The sequence below is a fragment of the Crotalus tigris genome, unplaced genomic scaffold, assembly GCF_016545835.1.
Source record: "Crotalus tigris isolate CLP2741 ecotype Arizona unplaced genomic scaffold, ASM1654583v1 scf7180000019068.10715455, whole genome shotgun sequence".
Classification (NCBI taxonomy): Eukaryota; Metazoa; Chordata; class Lepidosauria; order Squamata; family Viperidae; genus Crotalus; species Crotalus tigris.
Genome location: NW_024097358.1, coordinates 4,264,635 through 4,290,313, shown reverse-complemented (window position 1 = coordinate 4,290,313; position 25,679 = coordinate 4,264,635). Strand labels below are relative to the sequence as shown.

The 25,679-nt window shown below is 41.2% G+C and overlaps 1 protein-coding gene across 8 annotated transcripts in view; it reads left to right on the top strand.

Annotated features, from left to right (window-relative positions):
• The window catches only part of ADAMTSL3 (ADAMTS like 3), a 168,222-nt gene that overhangs the window by 29,306 nt on the left and 113,237 nt on the right, over positions 1-25,679 (top strand). For 7 of the 8 annotated variants that reach the window (XR_005558603.1, XM_039358892.1, XM_039358891.1 and 4 more), the window contains exon 2: positions 1,091-1,178. Coding sequence is in view for 6 of the 8 variants with exons in the window: in XM_039358891.1 (XP_039214825.1) it covers positions 1,091-1,178 (88 nt within the window). In the remaining 2 variants the exon portion in view is untranslated. Of the gene's footprint in view, positions 1-522; positions 768-1,090; positions 1,179-25,679 lie in introns of those variants that run through there. The other variant, XM_039358895.1, reaches the window with a different exon arrangement.

The following is a 25,679-nucleotide window of genomic DNA, read 5'->3' as shown; positions in this document are numbered from 1 at the left end:
CAATATCGCCCAGGTTAAGAACCACTGTTCTAAATCAGTTCAAGTCACTGGGAACCAAGTTCACCTCAAGCTTTTTTCAGGCAGCTTGAATCCCTGAATTTAGGCATGTTCATGTTTTGGAAATAAGCAGCTCCTGGACGTGGCGCTTAAAAAGCACAGTTAGTCTCCATCCTTCAGCACCTTTTGCAGTGCTGGCACGACCAGACAGGCATCCACCCTGGGCACGTGGACGGAAGAGAAGAAGCACAAGGGCTTGATCTGAGGCTGGCACTGCCTAGTGTTCTCGTCCCCTTTGAGCAACGTTGCAAACCCCTGTAACATCACGAAGGTGGAACCCTGCCAGCCGGTTGGCTAAAATCAGGAACTTCTTGCAGTTAAGTTTGGGGGGGGGGGAATGCTTTTCATAGAAAGGGAGAGTAAAACCAGCAGTTGGTAAGTCTCTGTGCGTAACTCTCTGCAGACTTTTTTTTTTTTTTTAAACAAAAGAATTTGTTTTGGCACAGCAAGAAAGGCAATGTGACTATGCCCTTTGGACAAAAAAAAAACCCCAGTAAAACAAAACATTGAAAGATCCTCTGTTTCTAATCCACAAAACAATCCTGTGCGCTCCCCCTGCCCCGCCTCCCCTCCTTTTTTTGCAAAGTTTAGCGAGAGCTGTTGTTTTTTCCAACATGGCTTGGATGTTTTGGCAAAGGCGGCTTAAAAGTTCTGGCCTTTGCCTCTTTTTGTCGGGAAGCGGGGCGAAAAGTGTTGAAATAGCGGAGCAGGTTTGATTTCATTTTTTTGGCTGTGGGAGAGGAGGGGACGGAGAAGGACTCTGTCTCGATAAACTGGCGGAAGGAAGGAGCAAGGGGAAAAGGCTGGGTCCTCTTGCCCAAATTGCAAGTCTCTCGCCTTTTATGCTGGACTCATTTTGTTCCTCGCGAGTCTCTATTCCTGGCCAGGACAAACCTCCGCTGTTTAGGCTGCGCCGTTTCCAGGGACTGGTTTGGACTCCTCTCCCAGTTTGCTTTAGTCCTTCAATTTCTGGCAGGGGGCACTTGAGAACTACGCATACCGACCTTCAAAGTCCTTTTCTGCTCTTTTCAAGGTCCCAGAAGATGGCCAAGGCCAACATCCCCAGACGGCTTGGGAAGGTGCTTTGGTCTGCTGTCATTTCCATCTGCGTCAGTCTGCAGGTAAGCCATGGATCAGACGAGGAAAAATGAATATAGCATCATGGTTAAAACCCTGGGCGAGGACCAGGGAGTCAGTTTGCAGGGCCGACTCAGGTACCAGAAATCTAGGACTCTTGGAAATGTATTTTTTTTTAAAAAAAAAAAAATTCAGAAAGAACAAAAACAAAGTAAGTTTGATTTTATTAATAACATTTTATTTTATTTCGGTTAATATTTTAGGAAGCAAATTAAGCAAGTCAATTAATTAAGTGACTCAGTAAATTTTAAAACTTTTGTTTAAGGACATGTTATTTTATTTAAGAGATTGCTGATGCAGACCTCCCTAAAGCCCCTGCCTCCGAAGGCAAGGATGGAAGAATGAGGCTGGGGATTATGGGTCACACATTCCTTCCTCTTTCAAAAGGCATCTAAAAATTCTCACCGAAGAGGTTGCTGAATTATTCTTTGTACCAACTTCCCTGCAAATTTCTTTATCGTACCCTAGAGGTTTTGGTCAGCCAGACAAACATGAAGAAGAAATTATCATTTTTTTAAAAAAAACTCACTGACTTGTAGTTACGTCTTCCTCCAAAAGGGCACAGAAGCAAAGGCTGAAGATTAGATACAGAATCTTTCCCTGTTACCCCAAAAGACAGTTATGAATTTGTCAAGCAGACTCTTTTGTGAAACATTTAGCCATATCTTTGACATACTTCAGCATTGACAATGCTAACCGCAAAGCTTATGCAAGTCTCTGCGCTTTTGCTTTTATGAGTAATGGTAGCCTTCTAATTAGTGTTTTTGTGATCTAAACAGCTGTCACCCCTCCTTTTTTTTTTGGCAGAATTTACATGGGGTAGAAAAGAGGGAAGCTGAGAGTCCTGCTTTAGAAGCAATTGAGTAGTAATGTGTTTTTATATGGTAGAATGTTTCCCCCCCCCCTTAAAGTTCCATCGAATACTAACAAAGTGGGAATCAGTTACCACAATAAAACTGCTTATTTGTTTAAGGCATTTGCCAGGCCAATATCAATAGTGGAAGACATTGAGCAGCGAAAGGATTTTGAAATATACAGCATAAGGTTAACATGAGGAATTGGCAAAACCAGCAAGCAGATTTCTGCCTGAAAACTACTTGATTGAGTGCCTTCTAAAATTGCACGGTCCTCATTCTTGTAGAGCAGTGGTTCTCAACCTTTTTAATGCCGCGACCCCCAACCGGTCGTAAGTCGAAGACTACTCAACCGGTCGTAAGTCGAGGACTACTCGACTGGTGCAGCACCCGTTTGCAGAATGGGACTTTTGGCGGACTCAGCAGGGCAGAGACAGCCTGGACAATTCCTATTGGCTTTTGAAAGCCAATAGAATTAGACTCTATTCAAGAGAGTCTATTCTATTGGCTTTCAAAAGCCGATAGAATAAAAGGGAGGAGCACAGCTAAGGAAAAGGGGGAAAAAATGGCGGACTGCATGGTTTGGCGACCCCCGTGAAATGGTCGTTCGACCCCAAATGGGGTCCCAACCCACAGCTTGAGAACCACTGTTGTAGAGCATACCTGTGGAGTCTCAAAGGGGCTTTTTCAAAAGGCAGCTTGACTATGTTTTTGTTCTTGAGAATATAACAACAACAACAACAACAATAATAATAATATAACAGTAGTAGTAGTCGTAGTAGTAGTAGTAGTAGTAGTAGTAGTAGTAGTAAGTAGTAGTAATAGGCGCCTTGGTTGCAGTCCCAAAAGATCTGGAGCACCACTTGAACACCATTGACATTGACAAATTCGCCATTAGTCAATTGCAAAAGGTGGCCTTACTAGGAACTGCTTCCATCCTGCGACGATATCTGTGATACCATCAAACATCCACATCTGCCTGTCCCAGGTCCTTGGGAAGGACTCGATAGGTAGACAAAAATGCCAGATCCAGTCTGGACATCTGGCTGACTGTGCGATGATCAACAACAACAACAACAACAACAATAATAATAATGTTGGAAGGGGCCTTGGAGGTCATCTAGTCCAACCCCCTGCTCAGGCAGGAAACCCTACACCATTTCAGAAAGATGGCTGTCCAGTCTCTTCTTAAAAACCTCCAGTGTTGGAGCATTCACAGCTTCTGGAGGTAGGTTGTTCCACTGATTAATTGTTCTCACTGTCAGGAAGTTTCTCCTTAGTTCTAGGTTGCTTCTCTCCTTGATTAGTTTCCATCCATTGCTTCTTGTCCTGCCTTCAGGCACTTTGGAGAATAGCTTGACTCCCTCTTCTTTGTGGCAGCCCTGAGATATTGGAAGACTGCTATCATGTCCCCCCTCATCCTTCTCTTCATTAAACTAGACATACCTAATTCCAGCAACCGTTCCTTATATGTTTTAGCCTCCAACCCCCTAATCACCTCAGTTGCTCTTCTCTGCACTCTTTCTAGAATCTCAACAAATACCTGTAGAGAATTCTCTACAGATGTGGATAAAGGGCCCATGAACTGGGCTTCCGAGGCTGGTGAGAAAGAGGCTATTGTCACTCCTACTCTGACTGCTTGCCTTACCTAAGAGCGACGTACAGTAGAGCAGTGGTGGGATTCAGCCAGTTCGCACCACTTCGGCAGAACCCGTAGCTAATTTTTTGTTGTCCAGGCCCAGAACGGACTTCTGGAAGCGGCATCCACACAGAGAACCGATTGTTCACCTATTTGAATCTCACCACTGACGCAGAGACTAGCAAGGGAAGAGAAGATAGATCCCCATTGCTTAAGTATGGATCCATGGTGATGCTTTTTTGGGTGTGACTCTCTGCAGCTCTCCACTTGGCTCACAGTCTAGCTAATTATGGGAAATGTTTAAAACTTGGCCTCTTTGTTTATTCCTGTTGATTTCAAGATGACAGATCGTCATGCAGCTTGCTCTGGACCTAGTGTGAAGCTGCATGATGTTCAGGGTGCTTGAGAGTGGATATTTAGGTACAGTGATGAGTTAGAAAGCCTCTTTATTAGTGCAGAACAAAAATTGTAGAAGAACATTGATACACACTGAAAAAGCTGTATCTGATTTACGTTCAGTGTTGCTAGAAAGAATAATACAATTATACTGGAAAATGATCTCTAGAGAAATATGGTTTCTAGGACACATACAGCTAGTTATGTTTCCAAATGCATGGAATGTGAGTTAACCCAAATGAATTGTAAAACAATGTTCAAAGTGCCCTTAAGGCTGTCATTACAAGACAGTTGCTAACTGTTAACTGTTGGTATTTACCATCAAGATGTGCAATTTCCATTGCCTGATAATCTTATAGTATTGAACTTAACCGTGCCAAAATTCTGGCCGATTAAGAGGAATGACTCAAGATTGTTTTTCTGCTGCCATGACATATATCGTTCTGCAAGATTTTTACCAGCTGAAGAACAGCAGTGGCCAAAATGCTACTATAGTTTAGAACAGTGGTTCTCAACCTGTGGGTCGGGACCCCATTTGGGGTCGAACAACCATTGCATGGGGGTCGCCAAACAAGGCTGTCCGCCATTTTTTCCCCCTTTTCTTTGGCCATGTCCCTGGCACCCAGTGATGTATAAGTGGTTGGGGGTCACCACAACATGGGGAACTGTATTATGGGGTCGCGGCATTAGAAAGGTTGAGAACCACTGACTTAGGGTTAGGGTTAGGTCACCATGAACACATAGAGCAAAATGGACCTCGCCAACAAATTGGGAGTGCTTGGATATGGTTAGGAGGGCACTGACTTTTCTAGGCTGACCTATCTATGTTTCCTGGTAAAATACATGGGAAAACGCCATTGGAGGAAAATTCCACTTAGGGTTAGGGTTAGGTCACCACGAACACATAGAGCAAAATGGACCTCGCCAACAAATTGGGAGTGCTTGGATATGGTTAGGAGGGCACTGACTTTTCTAGGCTGACCTATCTATGTTTCCTGGTAAAATACATGGGAAAACCCCATTGGAGGAAAATTCCACTTAGGGTTAGGGTTAGGTCACCATGAACACATAGAGCAAAATGGACCTCGCCAACAAATTGGGAGTGCTTGGATATGGTTAGGAGGGCACTGATTTTTCTAGGCTGACCTATCTATGTTTCCTGGTAAAATACATGGGAAAACCCCATTGGAGGAAAATTCCACTTAGGGTTAGGGTTAGGTCACCATAAACACATAGAGCAAAATGGACCTCACCAACAAATTGGGAGTGCTTGGATATGGTTAGGAGGGCACTGACCTTCTAGCTGCCCTATCTATGTTTCCTGGTAAAATACATGGGGGGGAAAAACCCCATTGGAGAAATTCCACTTAGGTAGGGTACGGTCCCATGAACACATAGAGCAAATGGACCTCGCAACAAATTGGGAGTGCTTGGTATGGTTGGAGGGCTCCTGACTTTTCTAGCTGCCCTAAGTCTATTTTCCTGGTGAAATACTGGTAAAATCCCTTGAGGAAAATTCACTTATGGTTAGGGTTTAGGTCACCATGACCTCAGAGAGGAAAATGGACATTGCCAACGAAATTGGGAGTGCTGGGTATGGTTCGGAGGGCACTGACCTTCTAGGCTTCCCTATCATGTTTCCTGTAAGATACATTGGAAAACACCCCATTGGAGGAAAATTCCACTTAGGTTAGGGTTAGGTCACCATGACACATAGAGCAAAATGGGACCTCGCCAACAAAATTGGGAGTGCTTGGATATGGTAGGATGTGCACTGACTTTTCTACGGCTGCCCTATCCTATGTTTCCTGGTAAAATACATGGGAAAACCCCATTGGAGGAAAATTCCACTTAGGGTTAGGGTTAGGTCACCATGAACACATAGAGCAAAATGGACCTCGCCAACAAATTGGGAGTGCTTGGATATGGTTAGGAGGGCACTGACTTTTCTAGGCTGACCTATCTATGTTTCCTGGTAAAATACATGGGAAAACCCTATTGGAGGAAAATTCCACTTAGGGTTAGGGTTAGGTCACCGTGAACTCAGAGAGGAAAATGGACATTGCCAACAAATTGGGAGTGCTTGGGTATGGTTAGGAGGGCACTGACCTTTCTAGGCTGCCCTATCTATGTTTCCTGGTAAAATACATGGGAAAAACCCATTGGAGGAAAATTCCACTTAGGGTTAGGGTTAGGTCACCATGAACCTCAGAGAGGAAAATGGACATTGCCAACAATTGGAGTGCTTTTGGTATGGTTATGAGGGCACTGGGGACCTTCTAGGCTTGCCTATCTATGTTTTTTCCTGGTAAAATAACATGGAAAACCCTATTGAGAAAATTTCCACTTAGGGTTAGGTTTAGTCACCAGGAACTCAGAGAGGAAAATGGACATTGCAACAATTGGGAGTGCTTGGTATTTTTAGAGGGCACGACCTTGCTATGCTGCCGCCTATCTATGTTTCCTGGGTAAAAATACTGGGAAAAACCATTTGAGGACAATTCCACTTAGGGTTAGGGTTTAGGGTCCAGCCATGACACATAGAGCAAAATGGACCTCGCAACAAATTGGAGTGCTTGGATATGGTTAGGAAGGCACTGACTTTTCTAGGCTGACCTATCTATGTTTCCTGGTAAAATACATGGGAAAACCCCATTGGAGGAAAATTCCACTTAGGGTTAGGGTTAGGTCACCATGAACACATAGAGCAAAATGGACCTCGCCAACAAATTGGGAGTGCTTGGATATGGTTAGGAGGGCACTGACTTTTCTAGGCTGACCTATCTCTGTTTCCTTGTAAAATACATGGGAAAATCCCATTGGAGGAAAATTCCACTTAGGGTTAGGGTTAGGTCACCACAAACACATAGAGCAAAATGGACCTCGCCAACAAATTGGGAGTGCTTGGATATGGTTAGGAAGGCACTGACTTTTCTAGGCTGCCCTATCTATGTTTCCTGGTAAAATACATGGGAAAATCCCATTGGAGGAAAATTCCACTTAGGGTTAGGGTTATCACCATTGAGACTCAGAGAGGACATGGGCACTGCCAACAAACTCGGAGTGCTTGGGTATGGTTAGGAAGGACTGACATTTCCAGTCTGCCTATTCTATGTTTCCTGGTAAAATATATGGGAAAATCCCATTTAGGACAATTCCACTTAGGTTTAGGGTTAGGTTACCATGAACTCGTAGAGCAAAATGGACATTGCCAAGAAACTCGGATTGCTTGGGTATTGTTAGGAGGGCACTGACCTTTCCTGACTGCCCTATCTATATTTCCTGGTAAAATATATGGGAAAATCCCATTGGAGGAAAATTCCACTTAGGGTTAGGTTAGTCACCATGAACACATAGAGCAAAATGGACCTCGCCAACAAATTGGGAGTGCTTGGATCTGGTTAGGAGGGCACTGACTTTTCTAGGCTGACCTATCTATGTTTCCTGGTAAAATACATGGGAAAACCCCATTGGAGGAAAATTCCACTTAGGGTTAGGGTTAGGTCACCATGAACACATAGAGCAAAATGGACCTCGCCAACAAATTGGGAGTGCTTGGATATGGTTAGGAGGGCCCTGACTTTTCTAGGCTTGCCTATCTATGTTTCCTGGTAAAATTACATGGGAAACCCCGATTGAGGAAATTCCACTTAGGTTAGGGTTAGGTCACCATGAAACATAGACAAAATGGACCTCGCCAACAAATTGGGAGTGCTTGTGATATGGTTAGGAGGGCACTGACTTTTCTAGGCTGACCTATCTATGTTTCCTGGTAAAATACATGGGAAAACCCTATTGGAGGAAAATTCCACTTAGGGCAGTGGTTCTCAACCTGTGGGTTGGGACCCCATTTGGGGTCGAACGACCATTTCATGGGGGTCGCCAAACAAGGCTGTCCGCCATTTTTTTCCCCTTTTCTTTGGCCATGCCTCTGGCACCCGGTGATGTATAAGTGGTTGGGGGTCACCACAACATGGGGAACTGTATTATGGGGTCGCGGCATTAGAAAGGTTGAGAACCACTGGTTTAGAAGCATACATGACTCTGATCTGCATAATTGTTCCTCTCCATTGCTGTTCTCCTCTGGACTCTGCAACTTTATTGTTTCAGATATATTCAAAAAAACATTGGCTGCAAAGTTGATGGGACTATGGCTACTGGGTCAAAACTGGCCCATTTGACTGATAATGTTTCCCGATCCTTTTTTTGTTTCTTGAGTGAAATCGAGATAGTCTAGTCTGGACACCCTAAAAGTTTTCTACACATGGCAACTTGGTAGGTATCTAGAGTGCAACTTTTAAAAATCTCAGCAACGAGGAGGGAATTCCTAGAGTTGAAATTCATACATCCAGAACTTGTCAAATAGTACTATATGACATAACATGTTTTGCTTCATTGTTGTTGTTGTTAGTTGCAAAGTTGTGTCTGACCTATCACGACCCCATGGACAACGTTCCTCCAGGCCTTCCTGTCCTCTCCCATCTTCTGGAGTCCATTTAAGCTCAGGCCTACTGCTTCAGGGACTCCATCCAGCCACCTCATTCTCTGTTGTTCCCTTCTTCTATTGCCTTCCATCTTTCCCAGCATTAGGTCCTTCTCCAGTGAGTCCTTCCTTCTCATTAGGTGGCCAAAGTATTTGAGTTTCAACTTCAGGATCTGGCCTTCTCAAGAGCAGTTGGGGTTGATCTCTTCTAGGACTGATTGGTTTGAACGCCTTGTAGTCCAAGGGATTTGCAAGAGTCTTGTCCGGCACCATAGTTCAAAGACCTCCATTCTTTGGTGCTCAGCCTTTCTTATGGTCCAGCTTTCACAGCCATACATTCCAACTGGGAAAACCATGGCCTGTTTTGTTCCATAGAAACATAGAAAACTGACAGCAGAAAAAGACCTACCGCCCCATCAAGTCTGCCTGTTGAGTTTATTTGTTTATGATTATTTATTTGTTTATGGTTATTTATTTATTTATTATTTTTAATTATTATTTTTATACTTTATTTTAATTTTTTTAAAAAAAATTGTCAGATGATGGACATGGGTTGATCCCAGGCAAGCGTAAACTCGGTTCCTGACGATTGACCCAGTTTTAGTTTGGCTTAGGGAGTTGTAAAAAATCAGCCGTGATTTATGCAATAAACTACGATGAAGACAAACCTTAGGTTAATCCTGTATATAAATCTAGTCATTCTGTTGATTGATTAAGTTTTGTTTTTGTTTTGTTAGGCTGTGATGCAAATCTAGCCACTGTGCCTTGTAAACAATTATATGATTTAGTGCTAAGCAAGAATCCAGCCAGTTGTGGGTTTTTTTTCCAATTAGATTTTTAAAAAAATAGCATAATGTGATAATGTAAACTCATTTGATATCAAACGGGGTTGGGCAACTATTTTATTGTTTAGGAAAAAGTACGTGTGTGGGCCTGTTTGTAGATCTTGGCTTCCACTCATGTAGCAGTTAGCTTTTTTGGCAATATGGTGACAGCTTATGGCTATATGTTAGAAAGGAAGGTTTAGTAAAGCTGGTAAGCTGACTTTGTGCGACCTTACTGTATAATTCAGACTTTTGGGGGGTCCGGAGAGGTACCTCTCTGGGAATTCTGTTGGAAGAAATCAAGAGCTTTTGTTGGCTCCAAAGCCATTGTTGCAACATGGCTACCAGTGTGTGTGCGCATCTGTACATCAGCTCAAGAATGAAGAAAATGTTCTTCCTGGCTACATTTGCGTACCTAAATTCCATTTTTCTTTCATGTAGTTGTGTCCAATTCTTGGACACTGCCGTTTCCTTGGCAAGGTTTTTCAGAAGTGGTTTGCCACTGTCTCCTTTCTAGAGCTAAAAGAGAGGGACTGGCCCAAGGTCATCCAGATGGCTTTGTGTCCAAAGCGGGACAAGAATTCCCGGTCTCCCGGTTACCACTACACCGAATTGAATATCAGATATTTCACTTGAGTTTATTGCTTGGATGCAGAATAGAGTTGGACTGATGCTTGTTAACAGAGATGCAGATATCCAAAGGTGAGGGTGAAGGTTCGTTCTCCGAGCTTGTGGATTGGTTTCCAAAAATTTATTACCAGGCTAGGAAACATCTTCAGTAGAGTTTAGGGGATGTCAGTGTCAGTGTTCTTATGACTATAAGGGCTTCAGGTGTGGGTGTGTCAAGTGAGGGTCTTGTGGTGGGTCAGGTGTGATTCATCAGTGAGTTGATTGATGGGTCTTGTGATGGGGGGCTTACATTAGATCAGGGCAATTGGGAAGTGAACTGGTGGCGGAGGGCTTGCGTGGGTTGATTGAGGACTCAAACCTGACCCATCACAAGACCCATCACAAGACCCTCCGTTGACACACCCACACCTGAAGCCCTTGTGAATAGAAGAACACTGACACTGACTTTCCTTAAACTCCGCTGAAGATGTTCGGAAATCCACAAGCTCGGAGAATGAACCTTCACCCTCACCCTTCACCTGAGCTACAGAGATTTGGCACTATTGTCTATCCAAAGGTATTTAGAAGACATTTTCTGGAGGACTCTTTACTTCATATAAATGTTTCTTGGTTCACTCCTATATTTATTTATTTGTAGAATGACCATAGTCACCCATCTATATCATTGAGTTTGGGCAATGCTCAATATGAGACGTAATAGCAATAACACCCAGACTTATATACTACCTTGTACCACTTTGCAGCCCTCTTTGGGTGGTTTACTAGCATGTTGATAGTGATGATGATGATGATGTTGGAAGGGACCTTGGAGGTATTCTAGTCCAACCCTCTGCTCAGGAAGGAAATTGGACTAGAACAGGCATGTCAAACTCGTGATGTCACATGATGTTGCGCGATGTATCGGGACTTTTTCCCCATTGCTGGCAATGGGGTGGGCACAGTTTCAGTGTGATGCATCCAGCCCGCGGGCTGGCAGTTTGACATGCCTGGACTAGAAGACCTCCAAGGTCCCTTCCAACTTATTATTATTATAAATCTGGGTCCTTATTTTACTGACCTCTGAAGGATGGAAGGCTGAGTCAACCTTGAGCTGGTCAGAATCAAACTCCAGGCTGCGGGCAGAGTTTGCCTGCCTGCTATACTGCATTTTTTCCACTGCACCATCACATAAAATCTAGAAATCATAAAATAGCATCACATTATAGCTAAGGTCCCTACAAACCATAACCTCATCAAACCACGCCTATTGGGCTCAATGTTGCAAGAAGTTTGGCTTTGTTCCCATCTGGCTGATTCAACATCTAACCAGCTGGAGGCCAAATAATTTTTTTTAATGGTTCTTTCCTCTCTTCCTGTTTTCGAAGTCATTATTTCACTTGTGTTGTGAATTGTCCGTTAAGAGGTGAGAAGTTAATGTGAATAACACCCATTTGGAAGCGCTGAGATGGATTTTTCCAGACTGTGTCTGGTCCATTTCTTTTCTTTTCTTTTTTCCATGTAGAGAACTTGGTCACTGGTGTAACACTCAATCTCAGCTGTGGAAAATAAAATACTTTAAATTAATAAGGTTGTGTCTTATTAATAAAAATAATGCAATTTTAGAAGAATATTTTACTTCCTAACAAACGTGGGCAACTGTTGCTGTGGCAGATGATGATGATGATGATGATGATGATTATGGATCATCGCACAGTCAGCCAGATGTTCAGACTGGATTTGGCATTTTGTCTACCTATCAAGTTCTTACCAAGGACCTGGGATAGGCAGATGTGGATGTTTGATGGTATTACAGATCTTGTCGCAGGATGGAAGCAGTTCCTAGTAAGGCCGCCTTTTGCAATTGACTAATGGCGAATTTGTCAGTGTCAATGGTGTCCAAGTGGTGCTCCAGTTGTTTTGGGATTGCACCCAAGGCACCTATTACTATTGGTACTACCCTTGCTTGCTTTTGCCATAGTCTTTCTAGTTCTGTTTGTAGGTCTTTGTATTTTGTTATCTTCTCCAGTTCTTTCTCGTCTATTCTGCTGTCTCCAGGCACTGCCACGTCCATCATCATCATCATCATCATTATTATCATCATCATCATCATTATCATTGTTATTGTTAAAATTTGATTCTGCTTTCTTTATATATATATATTTTATTGATTTTTTTTTTAAAAAATTAACAATCTTAGTGCTTAGTAAACAGCATGTTGTCTGGGTTCATGTTTCACAACAATCAATGCTAGTCAATTTCTATCATATCATATCCTACATAACAGCTTTCCTTGACTTTCTCTTCTTCCCATATTGTTCTCTTTTGCAAACATTAGGCTAATACAGTTCTTAATGTTTTAGTAACAAAGAGGTTAAATATAAACATTTTTCTAACATTTATTCAATTAGTAATAGCATCAATATAGAACTTCTTTTCTAATTAGCCCTCTTGATTGCGTTATATGTCCAGTTTTCAACATTCTCATTTAGACTTTTTCCCCACAAAATTGAGATTTTTATCTGTTAAGATTTTCTCAAAATTGATTTACGGTTAAATATCTGAGCTGTTTCCCTCACAATAATCCTCCCAGCAATTACATTTCTTGTATCATAAAAAAAATACTTGTTAAAATTTGATTCTGCTTTCTTGTGTGCATGGGTGGATGAAATAAGTTTACAAATATTCATACAGAGCAGCAAAATTTCAAGAGCGGCATTTCCAATAACTCGGAGTCCGGAGGAAGGACAGCTGATGCTTTTCTACTGAATAGCAAGCAAAGCTGTTCTCCAGCAAAAATAAATCTCCAGATCTGTGCATTTTCCATTAAGAAGTATTTTAAAGTAATGATTTTTTCCCCCTTCAGTATACAGCCCTGAAACAGCCCTGATGATGTTACCTAGACTGGATAATGAACCTTTTGCAAGAAAACAACCAATGGCTTCAGTAGTATATTGATAGAATTTGCACTTAAACGTCTCTTTTTGGCTGCTTTGCAAACTCCGGAGAGATTATATAGAGGCGTAAAGGCATTGGACCTAATTCTGTAATATTTTGGGCTAGCTGTTTAAATTTAAATGGGATTTTTATTGTTTGGAGATGATGACTGTGAGGTCAAACTTTCTTATTTTTCTTCTCTGCTCGTCAGAGCTAAACCTAAGCGTTCCCCCCCCCTCCCATCTTAGCCATAACTAGCCAATTGCGTTTCCTCTTCATGTGACATGAACCATTTTATCTCCTGTTTGTCGTAATGTGTGAGAAAAAGAGCAGAGGACAGTTCCCGTTTTTATGAGCTTTTCCGAGAAACTGCGTTTGATCCCCTCATTCCACTGTCAAAGGAGGAGAAAAAATTGAGAGGGAGATTCAAGGGAGATAATCTCTGTGTTGCATCTTAGCCTTGTGATTAATCTGGAAGCGATTTCCGTTAGCTCATGTCATTTTTTTTTTTCATTGTGTGTCACTGAAGAACATTTTATTGGGTGCGCCAAATGGTTATTCAATCCCTTCTTAAAAAATCTCCAGTGTTGGAGGTCCACAACTTCTGGAGGCGAGCCTGATTAACTGTTCTCACTGTCAGGAAATTTCTCCTTAGTTCTAGGTTGTTTCTCTCCTCGATTAGTTTCCGTCTGCTGCATTTTGTCCTGTGTGCTTTGGAGAATAAGCTGATCCTCTCTTCTTTTGGCAGCCCGTTAGATATTGGAACACTGCTATCATGTCACCCCCTCGTCCTTCTTTCATTAAACTAGACCACATTTTCGGTAAATGAGAGCCTCAAGGAAGAAGGAGGGGCTTAAAGAGTCAAACATGGTTGGCTACATATAGCAATTGGTCTGGAGGTATGAACACTGACATAACGGTCACGGAATGCTGACTGATTATATGTTATGGTTTTTTGTTAGCTTTTATGGGCGAGCAAAAACATCAAAGGGATCCATCAGTTATCAAATAAGTCTTTGGCTTTTTATTAGCTCAACGCTTTCAGGATAGGCTCAACGATGAATGAGTTCAGGAAGGGCCTGGCTGTGCCGGAATAAAACCTGAATGGAATATAATCTAACCCCTCACGAGGGTATTGTAAAGAGTTTGAGCAAAATTACTATTTTATTGAGCAATGCCGTGTGAATTATTGGGATTAGCCATTCTGTTGCGAAAACATACCACTCAGCGTATTTGCTGTTGCCAAAAATACTGTTGTTGAAAGAGGAGAAACAGGAAAATTGGTCAGCCAGCCTGTTCCTCTGCGAAGCCAAATGCCTCTGCTTTTTATATAACAATAATTCAGGTCTGCAGTGTGCTGTGGTCTCTGCTTTTGGTCAGGGAACAACCTGTGCAACAGAGCCAAGTTGCAAGGAATATTTGTGCAAGAGCAACACCTGAAGTTCCACCTTTGCTTACAAGATTTTTTTGCTATACGCAAGAATCTAGTCAACTAACATTCAAACACTAAACTGGTGTTAGATAAGCGCCAACAAAATTCAAGAGGAGTTGGACTTAGATCTTAGTGGGAACGTAATGACTTTAGACTGATGACTTGCTTAACTCCTCCCCCTAGCTCTGCCTGCTCTTCTCCTCCACTTCCTTATCATTGCTGTGTTCAAGAATACAATCTGTAGAATTGCAGGCTACGTTTTTTTAAGTGAGCATGAGAAAAAAGAAAGGAAGTTTGGACCAAATGAATTTTGAACAGAGTAGGCTTCACATGGAATTGATTGCTTGTTTACGAATGAGTTCTTGCCTATGTGATGCAAACATTTATTTATATACCACGTTTTCAGCCATAGGTTTTGTTCAGTGTAGAGGAGGCCCTCAGCTGGAGAAAGGAGTATCTGGTCACAGGGCTGGATCAGATGCCTAGCTTAAACCTGGTGAGCTGGTGCCGGAGCTGAACAGATGGACAAACTGTTGTTATAAAGTGGCTTAATTTGCTTGTATGAATTTCCTTGAAACTCTTCATGCATAAAAATGCTGTGCAATGAAGGGAAATGGAGGGAAAAGGGATTTAGTATGACTTTGCTACTGTGAATTTTCTCTGCCTCCCTCCTGCTTCTCTGTATCCCGGCAGGAAGCTTTCAGCTGCAGTAGCAAAATTCCAGTTCCCTAATTTTGCATCCCGGGCGTCCAATTAATATATCCATTTTAACGACTTAAAGATTTTGTATTCTTTATTATGCAAGTTAGTTTCAGAGTCACATTTCAACCCTAGTCAGCTTAATGCAAGCTTTATTGTTAGAACTGAAACTTAAGCTTTATTAGGATTAAGCATTTTTAGTTGCATAATTTGCCTATACAAAGCGCCATGAATAGATCCTCTGTACATAAATGCATTGGACATTTTATACTGACTTAAACCCAATATGTTATCTTTAACTAAAGGAAATTATGAAGAAGGCTTTTCTCCTCCTAGAGCTTGTTTTCCTTTCCCATTTTCATTCTGTCAACTTAACATCTTTCGGGTCAAAATTGAGGTTGGAGATTGAGCTCTTGAATTTATAAAAAGAAGCGGGGGGGGGGGGCAGAAGAAGGAATAATAGGACCACTGCTATTTTTTTTTTTACTCCTCCTTTAAAATCAGTGCAAATTATAGTATGGGGATGCCTATGCTTTCTAATTTCGACAGCAAAATGTTGGCAGGTATAGGAATATTTTAGTGGAGCCCATTATTTAGTTGCTGTAGACTGTAATTGCATTGAAGATGTATGTATGCGCGGAACTCTTTCGAATGCTAATGGAATTTTTGTATGTAAAGTTTGTGAATGTCAGCAAAGGAAGATTTTCTCTGCTTTTCTTATTCCAGGAAGAAAGAGAGGATGGCAACGTAGAATGAGTGTTTAGCTTGTTTTCGTACTTGCAAAAGAAGAAGGGAGTCTTTAAGAGTTCTCGTTCAACTCAACCTTAGCACGTTTAAGATGGGTGGACTTCAACTCCCAGAATTCTCCAGTCAGCCTTGCTGGTTTAAGACATGGGTGGGTGCTCTATACTCCTTCTGAGATTGCTGAACGGCAACTCCCAGTCTCCCTGGCCTTTGCTGTGGGGCTGTTGGCAAGTGGTCATATGGCAACCTCAACAAAGACACCAGTTGCCCGTTTGTGCCAAATAGCTTTAACCATTGGCCAGCTTCTTAATCTGTCCTTTCATATTCTATTTTTAAGTCTTCCGCTTCTGTTGGAAGCACTTTGTTTTTAGAATTATCGCCGATACTATCCAGCGTGTTGATTTCTCTTTGCTAGGGCGCATTTCCAACAGACAGAAATTTGGGATTAAAAATAGATCAAATCCCAGCCCAGCCGGGCTCTTGGGAAGAAGTGGCTCTCTTCGCCTCTTGAGAAACACTTTCAGAATGCATTACTTGTCAAGTGGCTGCCCGATAAAAACGCTCCCTTCTTGGGTTGCTGGAAAGTAACTGTTGCTTTTTTCTGCTGTAAAAGGATCAGCCTTAAGACGCATCGGATCAAATGTTAGCACCACGAAGCAGCTGTTTATCCAAAGGAAAACCAAACCAAAACATTGGTTGGTCTAATGGTCTAGCTGAGGGGTCTACAACCATGGCAACTTTAAGACTTGTGGACTTCAGCTCCCAGAATTTCTCAGCCAGCATAGCGGGCATCTAGCTCTAAAAAGAGGACCTCTAAATCCTCCCTGTCCTTTGCCTTGATTTTAGTATTTTAGCTTTTAATGTCTGACATTTTAATGTTTTAATTGTGTAATTGTTTCGTTCTGTTATTTATGGTAGTGTAAGCTACCCTGTCGGGGAAGAAGAAGCAGAGGTGGAGTCAAGAGAGGAATCAGCCTAGTATCATTATGTTCCCACAAACATTCTAAATCCAATCCCTCTGGAATTCCATTGATTCTCATCTAGTGCTAACGTAGTGCTGTTACAGTAGTTGACTAGATTCTTCTGTGTAGGCATGAGCAATAAATCAGCTTAAGCTTGCAATAAACTTTTATATTGCGATAAACCTTTATATTATGACATGATAGCAGTGTCCCAATATCTCAGGGGCTGCCACAAAGAAGATGGGGTCAAGCTATTCTCCAAAGCACCTGAAGGCAGGACAAGAAGCAACGGATTGAAACTAATCAAGGAAAGAAGCAACCTAGAACTAAGGAGAAATTTTCTGCCAGTTAGAACAATTAACCAGTGGAACAACCTGCCTCCAGAAGTGGTGAATGCTCCAATGCTGCAAGTTTTTAAGAAGAGACTGGATAGCTATTTGTCTGAAATGGTATAGGGCAGGGGTAGGCAACCTTGGCTCTTTTATGACTCGTGGACTTCAACTCCCAGAATTCCTGAGCCAGCATGGCTGAGCTTGGAAACCTCTCCCTTTCCCCTCAGCGTGGCTGGCTCAGGAATTCTGGGAGTTGAAATCCACGAGTCATAAAAGAGCCAAGGTTGCCTACCCCTGGTATAGGGTTTCCTGCCTGAGCGGGGGGGTTGGACTAGAAGACCTCCAAGGTCACTTCCATCATCATCATCATCATCATCATCATCATCATTATTTTAATTTTGAACTGCCTAGGTTTCCTGATTCCTGTGCTTGGCAGTGAGGCTGCTCAATTCAAAATCAACTATGCCTGTGCATTTGACGTGATGATATCTGAGTCTTTCCATGCCTCATTGTGCTTAATTTGAGCATAATATCAGGTGGCATTCTTTGATCTGGACGTTCCCAGCAATGATAGCACTTCTTCTCCACTGCAGAGTCATTTTGCCTTTAGCCCTCTGCACACTCCCTTTGTGTTGAACTTTTATTACTCTTAACAAAAATAATGATCTGGATGCTGGTGGGTCTGTTTCTAGCAGCTGTTTGGCAGCTAGGGTTCCGGAGTCTGAGCACTTGGTTTATGGAGGAGAACTGAAGGCCCGAGGCCAATTTTAAACCATTGCATATGAAAAGCATGTTATGATGTTGGTTCAGATTAGATCATTGCTGAGGTAGGTTTTGAAGTGGCAGAGAGTAGAACTGGGTTCAAAAATGGCCCCGAATGAAATTGAATACAAATAATCGCAGTAACACAGCACAGAGTAATTTAAATTAAAAGGAAATTCTGAGTCATTCTTCTTATAGCAGACTGTAAATAAAGAGATATAATAGTCTCTCTCTCTCTCTCTCTCCCCCCCCATTGCATTATATATAGAGAATGAACTATTCTTATTGTTTTTTTTTTAAAAAAAAATGCTGGTTTGGAAACTATTGAATTCTCTTTCCTATGAGAAATAGTATGTATATTTTGATGAAGTCGCTTGATATTTATAGCACATGTCCTGTACATAGCAAGCATGATTTGAGTAAGGTATTTTAAGCATGGTGGAGAGCATGCCAGCATGAAAAGGAAATATGTGTTGCTGTATTGAATGGCCTGACCACACTCCCCATCCATGGGCGGAAGATCATTAAAGAGAGATCCAACTTAGAACTAAGGAGAAATTTCCCGACACTGAGAACAATCTGTCAAATAATTTGTCTCCAGATGTTGTGGGTCTATCACTGGAGGTTTTCAAGAAGAGATTGGACAAGTATTAGTCTGGGTCTAATACTTCTAGTCTCAAGTATTAGTCTCTTGCTTCTAGTCAGGTTGGACTAGAAGACCTCCAAGGTCCCTTCCAACTCTATTTGTGTTCTGTAGCTCATTTTAAGCATATAGTTTATCCACACCTGACATTTTCCTCTGCAAATTAATCCAGAATGGGGGGACCCTGTTGCCCTTAAATATCAAAAAAAGAAAATATTCTGAATTTTCTCAGATCTATTTTCTTTTTGTGTTAATTTTTATACTGTTATTCCTTCCAGAGAAACCCTAATAGTTGTACATAGGTCCTGTAAAGTTGCTATCATTTTGCTCCTTAAAAAAAAAAAAAAGGGGGGGGGGAGGTTTCAATCTCCAGTTACAGTTCAGCCATATAAATAAAAGACAAATTCTACTGAAAAACAATATCTTAAAAACAACTTGGGTGGAAGAAAGAGATATGGAAGGATAAGAGTTTATTTTTCTTTTGGAAATGTGAGACTAAGATAGTGTTAAGGTAGATTTTGAAAACTAAACAAAAGTTTAGCTTTGACGCACCACCCTCTAAGCATTTAGCATAGATTTCTATAAATCGTTTAGCCAAATAATATGTTGAGAGTACAATTAATTAGTGACAAACACGCATCAGGGTTTAATGGCTGGGAGATTTTATATATATATATATATATATATATATATATATATATATATATATATATATATATATATATATATATGTAGGTCTTTGGTTGTTCGGGTTTTCTCCCGCGTAAAATTGGAAGTGTCTTGGCGACGTTTCGACGAAGTCCCATTCGTCATCTTCAGGCTGGTGTTTTCAGCTTCGTGCTTCAAGGAGCTATGTGTGGTTAACTGCCAGTTAAAAGGAAGAAACAGCTAAGACCACACATTGCTCCTCGAAGCACGAAGCTGAAAACACCAGCCTGAAGATGACGAATGGGACTTCATCGAAACATCGCCAAGACACTTCCAATTTTACGCGGGAGAAAATCCGAACAACCAAAGACCTACATACAAACACCTGCGAAAACCTCAGAAAATATATATATGGGAAAGAAGAAGGGTTCTGATCTATTTGATCTGCAACCTGCAATTTACATCTTGCTAAAGAAAACATATTTCTATTTAATCAGGAGCCATGGGGTGGCGGCAAGGGGCTGGTTTTATAAGACCCTAGGACAATGACATCTTCATATTTTGGAAACACAAACCTCAGGCTTGTCTTCTTTTTGTTGCTTGGTTTAAATCTACTCTGTTTTCCATCCACCTCCTCCACAAATTCTATAAAAAAGCAGCAACATATTTCTTGCAGGAATGACATTAGCCCCGTAATTGTCTCCAGGTAATGAACTGGCAGTCCTTCAGATCTTGTTGGACTACAAAGTCCATTCTCCGGGATGGTCATCCTGAGTTAGTCTGATGGGAGTCAGAAAACCTGGAATTCCTAAGGTATTTCAAGTTAAAACCCCCCGTCACATATGAGTTGTAAGAATTGAACTCACTGTAAATGTTAAGTAGAACTGGAGAAATAACATATTTCTAAAGCTTTGTGTAGCTAAGTACCTAATCAGATTTGAACTTGGCAGAAATTCACTTTGGAGAATGTGTCAGGAAAACCTAGCAGCAACATTTTGGCAATAGCCAGATCTCTAGTTTTAATTTAATTCAGTCATAAACAGTGTAGGGAGTTCTGTCTGTTTAATCGATGAAAATATGACAGTTCTGAAATACTGTGGCTCTTGCAAGGTTTTAACATTTTTTTCTTTAATTATGGCTTGGACACTAAACAGTCCCATATTAATTTGGTTTGGCTGTTGGTTGTGAAGCTGTGGTTTCCTTAACCATAGTTTATTGAGTAAACCCCAACTGGGTGGGATTATGCAACATACTGAGCTATACAATATTGTTTGTAAACTGGAGTGGTTGAATTCGTACAGCCTATTAAGCCAGGCAACCCCTTTATGACTTAGCGGGATATGTGAACGCAAACACTGCTTGCTTTTCCTTATTTCAAAACTTATTTTTCTATCATCTGTGAAACCATTCAATTCTGCTATTGCAATCTCTTGAATTTTCCCCACCATTTATGCATTCTCACAACAAGATTTTTTTCGTCATTCACTCTGCAACTCATTTTTTCTCCCATCTGCTGTTTCAATGTGGACCTATTTTCATTTGGCTGGATAATATTTCCAGAGTTGATATTAAGATGGAACAACCTGCCTCCAGAAGCAGTGAATGCTCCAACACTGGAAGTTTTTAAGAAGACACTGGACAGCCATTTGTCTGAAATAGTATAGGGTTTCCTGCCTGAGCAGGGGGTTGGACTCAATGACCTCCAAGGCCCCTTCTAACTTTATTATATTATTATTATTATTATTATTATTATTATTATTATTATTATTATTATTATTATTATTATTATTATTATTATTATTATATTTGGGCTCCTGGGCAGGTCAGTGAAAGATGAGTGTCCATAGTAGAACTTGACTTAGTGGAAAAACAAGCAGTGATTTGATGCCTGGAAGTAGATTGCTCAGTTTGTGTATCTCTTTTTATTACAGGTAGTCCTTGATTTGCAATCAATAATTTAGCGAGCATTTAAAATTGCAACAGCAAATTCAAAACAGGAGAAAGAATGCTTAATCTGCACTGTGATTGGTTCTTTTTTTGAACTTGTGAGACACTGTCATTTTTAAAAACACACCGATGCTCTAGAGTAGCTAAAGATTCTTCACCCAAGACAGCTAAGAACAAAGGTCTTAACTGACATTAACTGTAATTGAGTTTTAAATGTGAAGTAATGTAACTTCTACGGTTGTATGTTAAAATTGGCTTAGTAGTGATTCTGGCAGATCCCTTTGTGGTTCCTTTTCAGGGTGGATTTAGAACTCCTAATGGAGGAACTTCATTCTAAATATTTTTGCTTAATTAAACCCAAACAAAGAGAGCCCTTCAGGATTCCTAACAGGGTCCAAACCACTTAACTTGACATACCTACTTAGGCATTAGCCATTGATTTTAGTGGGATTAAGGCTGCAGTTCTGAAAAAGTGTGATTCTTGAACCACTCAATCAGCAGAAGACCCATTGAAGTCATATGTAGTGCTCCTCAAACATGTTAGGAATTCAATTCAATTGCAGCCAGGGCCCCCTTTTTCCTCTCTGCCTTAATTAAGTATGCTCTAATTGGAATGTGTTTTAGAATTGGAATTCTGACTCCTGTTGACTTACTGGAAATAAAGCATATGGCTGTTTACTGCATGTTAACATGTTGCTTTGTGTGTGTGCTTATGAAATTGGAAATCTCTTTAATTCATAAGCATATTGTACGTTGTTGGTTTCATCCTTTATTCAAAGGGCATTGCTTTGTGAAGTTTACAGCAATTCTGAAGCCTGCAAGGAATTTATTGTGCTGAAGCAGGAATGAGCTGTTATGGTTAGCCTAGATATTGCTGATATAGTTAGTTTCTATTTCGTTCTTACAGTGTAATTTCAAGGATCATGACAATTATAAAACAATAAAAAATTTTTGAAGTTTCCTGGGTCCTTATTACAGGGCACTACAAATTCTATTAAGTACTCTATTATGCATACAGTTTAGAATGCACCCCCAATTTTGGCATCTGTACAGACCAACTTCATGTTGGTCCAGGCTGATCTACAAAGAAGGGAAATGCTGGTTATTTGTAATATTGAATGTACTGGTGTCTCATTAATTTTTTTGTAGTTTAATGATGTCAAGCAACACAAGTTGCCATTTTGGAGTTCTGCTTGAAGGGAAAATGGGATTGCAGCCCATAAACTGAAGGTTATACTATTTTTGAAAAAAAGGAAGAAGGCTTGGAAAACAGGGATTAAGGCTCCGTCCTAGCAAAGGGGGTATTTTTTTTCTAAGAATATTTTGTATACCAAGAATTTTTCCATTCTTATTATTTGCTGCCTCTGCCTTAAAATAAAGGCAGTTGCCTTTAGCCGTATGTCAAAATTTTGCAAAAGCAGCTTTCTGAAAGCTATCCTGCACTGTGCCCAGAATGCAGTATGGCATGCTAACTCACTACTCACTGCCAGGAGTTCGAATGTGACCGGCTCAAGGTTGACTCATCCTTCCAAGGTTGGTAAAATGAGGACCCAGATTGTTGGGGGCAAATATGTTGACTCAGTAAACAGCTTAGAGAGGACTGTAAAAGCACTGTGATGCTGTATATAAGTCTAACTGCTATTACTATTAAGAGCTGTGTGAGGAGTGGCTATAATGCAGCATTGCAGGCTGATTCTGCCCACTGCTAGGAGTTCGATCCTAACTGGCTCAAGGTTGACTCAGCCTTCCATCCTTCTGAGGTTGGTAAAATGAGGACCCAGATTGTTGGGGGCAAATATATTGACTCTATAAATTGCTTAGAGAGGGCTGTAGAGCACTGTGAAGCAGTATATAAATCTAAGTGCTATTGCTATTAAGAGCTGTGGTGGTGGAGTGGTTAGAATGCAGCATTGCAGGTTGATTCTGCCCACTGCCAGGAGTTCGATTCTGACCGGCTCAAGGTTGACTCAGCCGCCCATCCTTCCGAGGTCGGTAAAATGAGGACCCAGATTATTGGGGGCAATAGGCTGACTCTGCAAACCGCTTAGAAAGGGCTGTAAAGCGCTATGAAGCGGTATATAAGTGTTATTGTTATGTTGGTTTTCTTCGAGTAGAAGCACTCAATGACAATCTTTGACCACTTCCAGGCATTTCAGATGTAAAAAAAACCAAATCCATCAAGACATACATGCGGGGATATCTGAATGGACCTGCAATACACATTAATCTGATAAACACATATAGGGAATCAGATAAAGAAGTGATTCATTTTCTTTTCCTATTTCTCATTCTTGCTTTATTTCTCCTGCTCAACAGTCCCCCCCAAAAAAGTCTTTTCCCCCTTTCATCAGGTGAATGTTTTCTCCAGCAGTACCTAACTGATCTCTGTAATTGTCTTTCAGCTCCTTTGCTGTTATTCTTTCAAGCCTTACCTTATAGCTGCAGGAATTTTTTTTATTCCCCAAATAGTTAGTAATAACACGGAAAGGAGTCAGATTTTTTTCCAAGTGATGCAAAGGTAGACACAAAGCTCCAGGCTCAGTTGGACCAGAGGCCCATCTTGTCTGTCAGTGTAGTCCCAAAGTGGCCAACTTAGGTTGTAAAAACATTCACAATGTCTTGTGAATGCTTGTGTTCTCCTGTGCGTGATATTCTTTGGAACATGGAGACAGTCAACAGGCATATTGTCTCGTACGTTCCATGATATTATCTAATTTCTTTTCAAAAACCTTCGGGGTGGGTGGGCCATCTCTACATTTTAAGGCAATGGTGTTTATAATTTATCTACTAGACAACTCACAATCCCTTAAGTCATCTTTTCAGAGACATTTCCTTACCAGATTCCTTAATATCTTTGACATTCTAATGTAATAATACCTTCCCTGAAAGACAAATATTTAAAATTCAGAGACAAATTTCAGAGATGTATCTGCCATGAAAGTAGCCCATGTTGACCTATATATAGCACAGTCCAACATCAGGAATTGACCAGAGGAGATATTTTATGAGATTTTGTATCATGTCCTAAAATGTTTAGAGATCGTTTTTATGCCATAACATGTTTTTATGAAAAGTTTTATGTCGTAAAATGTTCTATAAAACTTGCCCAATTTCAATTCCACAGTCCTGGATTTTGGATGCCTTTTGTAAGTTAGTCCGTCTGAGGTACCTTGGTTCAAAAATCATTGTCTTCTGATGCACCGTTTCATTCAGTTAAAGATGATGTGAATGCGAGCTTTTCTCTTGAACCTTCTGGTACAGAAAACGCTTTTAGTTCTTCTGCTGATTTGTAGTCAGTGGTTGAACCTCATCCGTGTTCCTTGGCTGCCTATTATTGACTAGAAGGAGAACTCAAGGCTACTAAGTCTCCTTTACTTGCCGAGTGCCCAGAATCTCTTGTAGGAACAGATCACAAGAAGTTCTGCTCCTTAAGGAGATTGAACCGGTTAGTCTAGCAGCCAGAATTTGGTGGAAGGGGAATCAAGAAAGCTTGGGTTGCCATCTATAGAAAACCAAGCCACATCTGGCAATGGCTTCTGGACTCTGGAGTCTGCGATAGCCTTGTTTTCTTTCCTGAAAAATACCTAGGTCAGGGGTAGGCAACCTTGGCTCTTTTATGACTCGTGGACTTCAACTCCCAGAATTCCTGAGCCAGCCACGCTGAGGGGAAAGGGAGAGGTTTCCAAAGCTGAGCTATGCTGGCTCAGGAATTCTGGGAGTTGAAGTCCACGAGTCATAAAAGAGCCGAGGTTGCCTACCCCTTAGAGCCTAAGCAATCCACTATTCTAGCTGCACAAAAACACATTAGTGCTAAGCTTCTTGAGTTATTGTGGGACATGAAGAATTCTTGAACTGAATACTGAAAGTGGCTGTAGAAGATCCACAGAGAAAAGTATTTTTTAAGGAACCAGAAAATTTTGTGTGGGGTGCATGGAGGAATGTCAAAAGCCTACAGCGAATCAGGAAACGTTTTGGGTAGCTAGCCCATTAATTCTAGAGTCTCCCCTAATTTTTGGCACCAGCTAGCCCTTAGGAGAGACTCACCTACCCCTCGGTTGGTCTTTTTAAATTCTTACGTTATGCAGCAATCTATTTTGCTTGTGTCAAAAGCTCTCTAGACCTTGCTCCCGTAAGCTCAGGACAAACCAAAGGAGAAAGGAACAAGAATGGCATGGATCCAATTCTGTCTGAACTGGGTGTTTTGGGGTGAGTCATCCGATACCCATATTTAGCGGTGAATGAAAGATTTTTTTGAGAACCCAAGTCTACAACCACAGTTTTCTGGGCAAAATGCCACACACTAATTATTTTAGCCAGTAACAGTTTCCCAAATCCCGTCTCGGACAATGGCGCTGTCTAGATAGCAACGCTTGGCTGTGAACATTTAGTTTGGTTGACGATGATTTATTACTAATAATTTAATTTCGAACAAAGTAAGTTGGACGGATCCCTCCTCTTCTACTCTACCAGCTCTGAATGAAGTGGAAAAGGAATTGGCTCAAGTTCACCCACTAAATCCCCAAACCCTATTTTAAATTTCTGGTTAATGCATTTCCTCTACGTATGTATACATAATC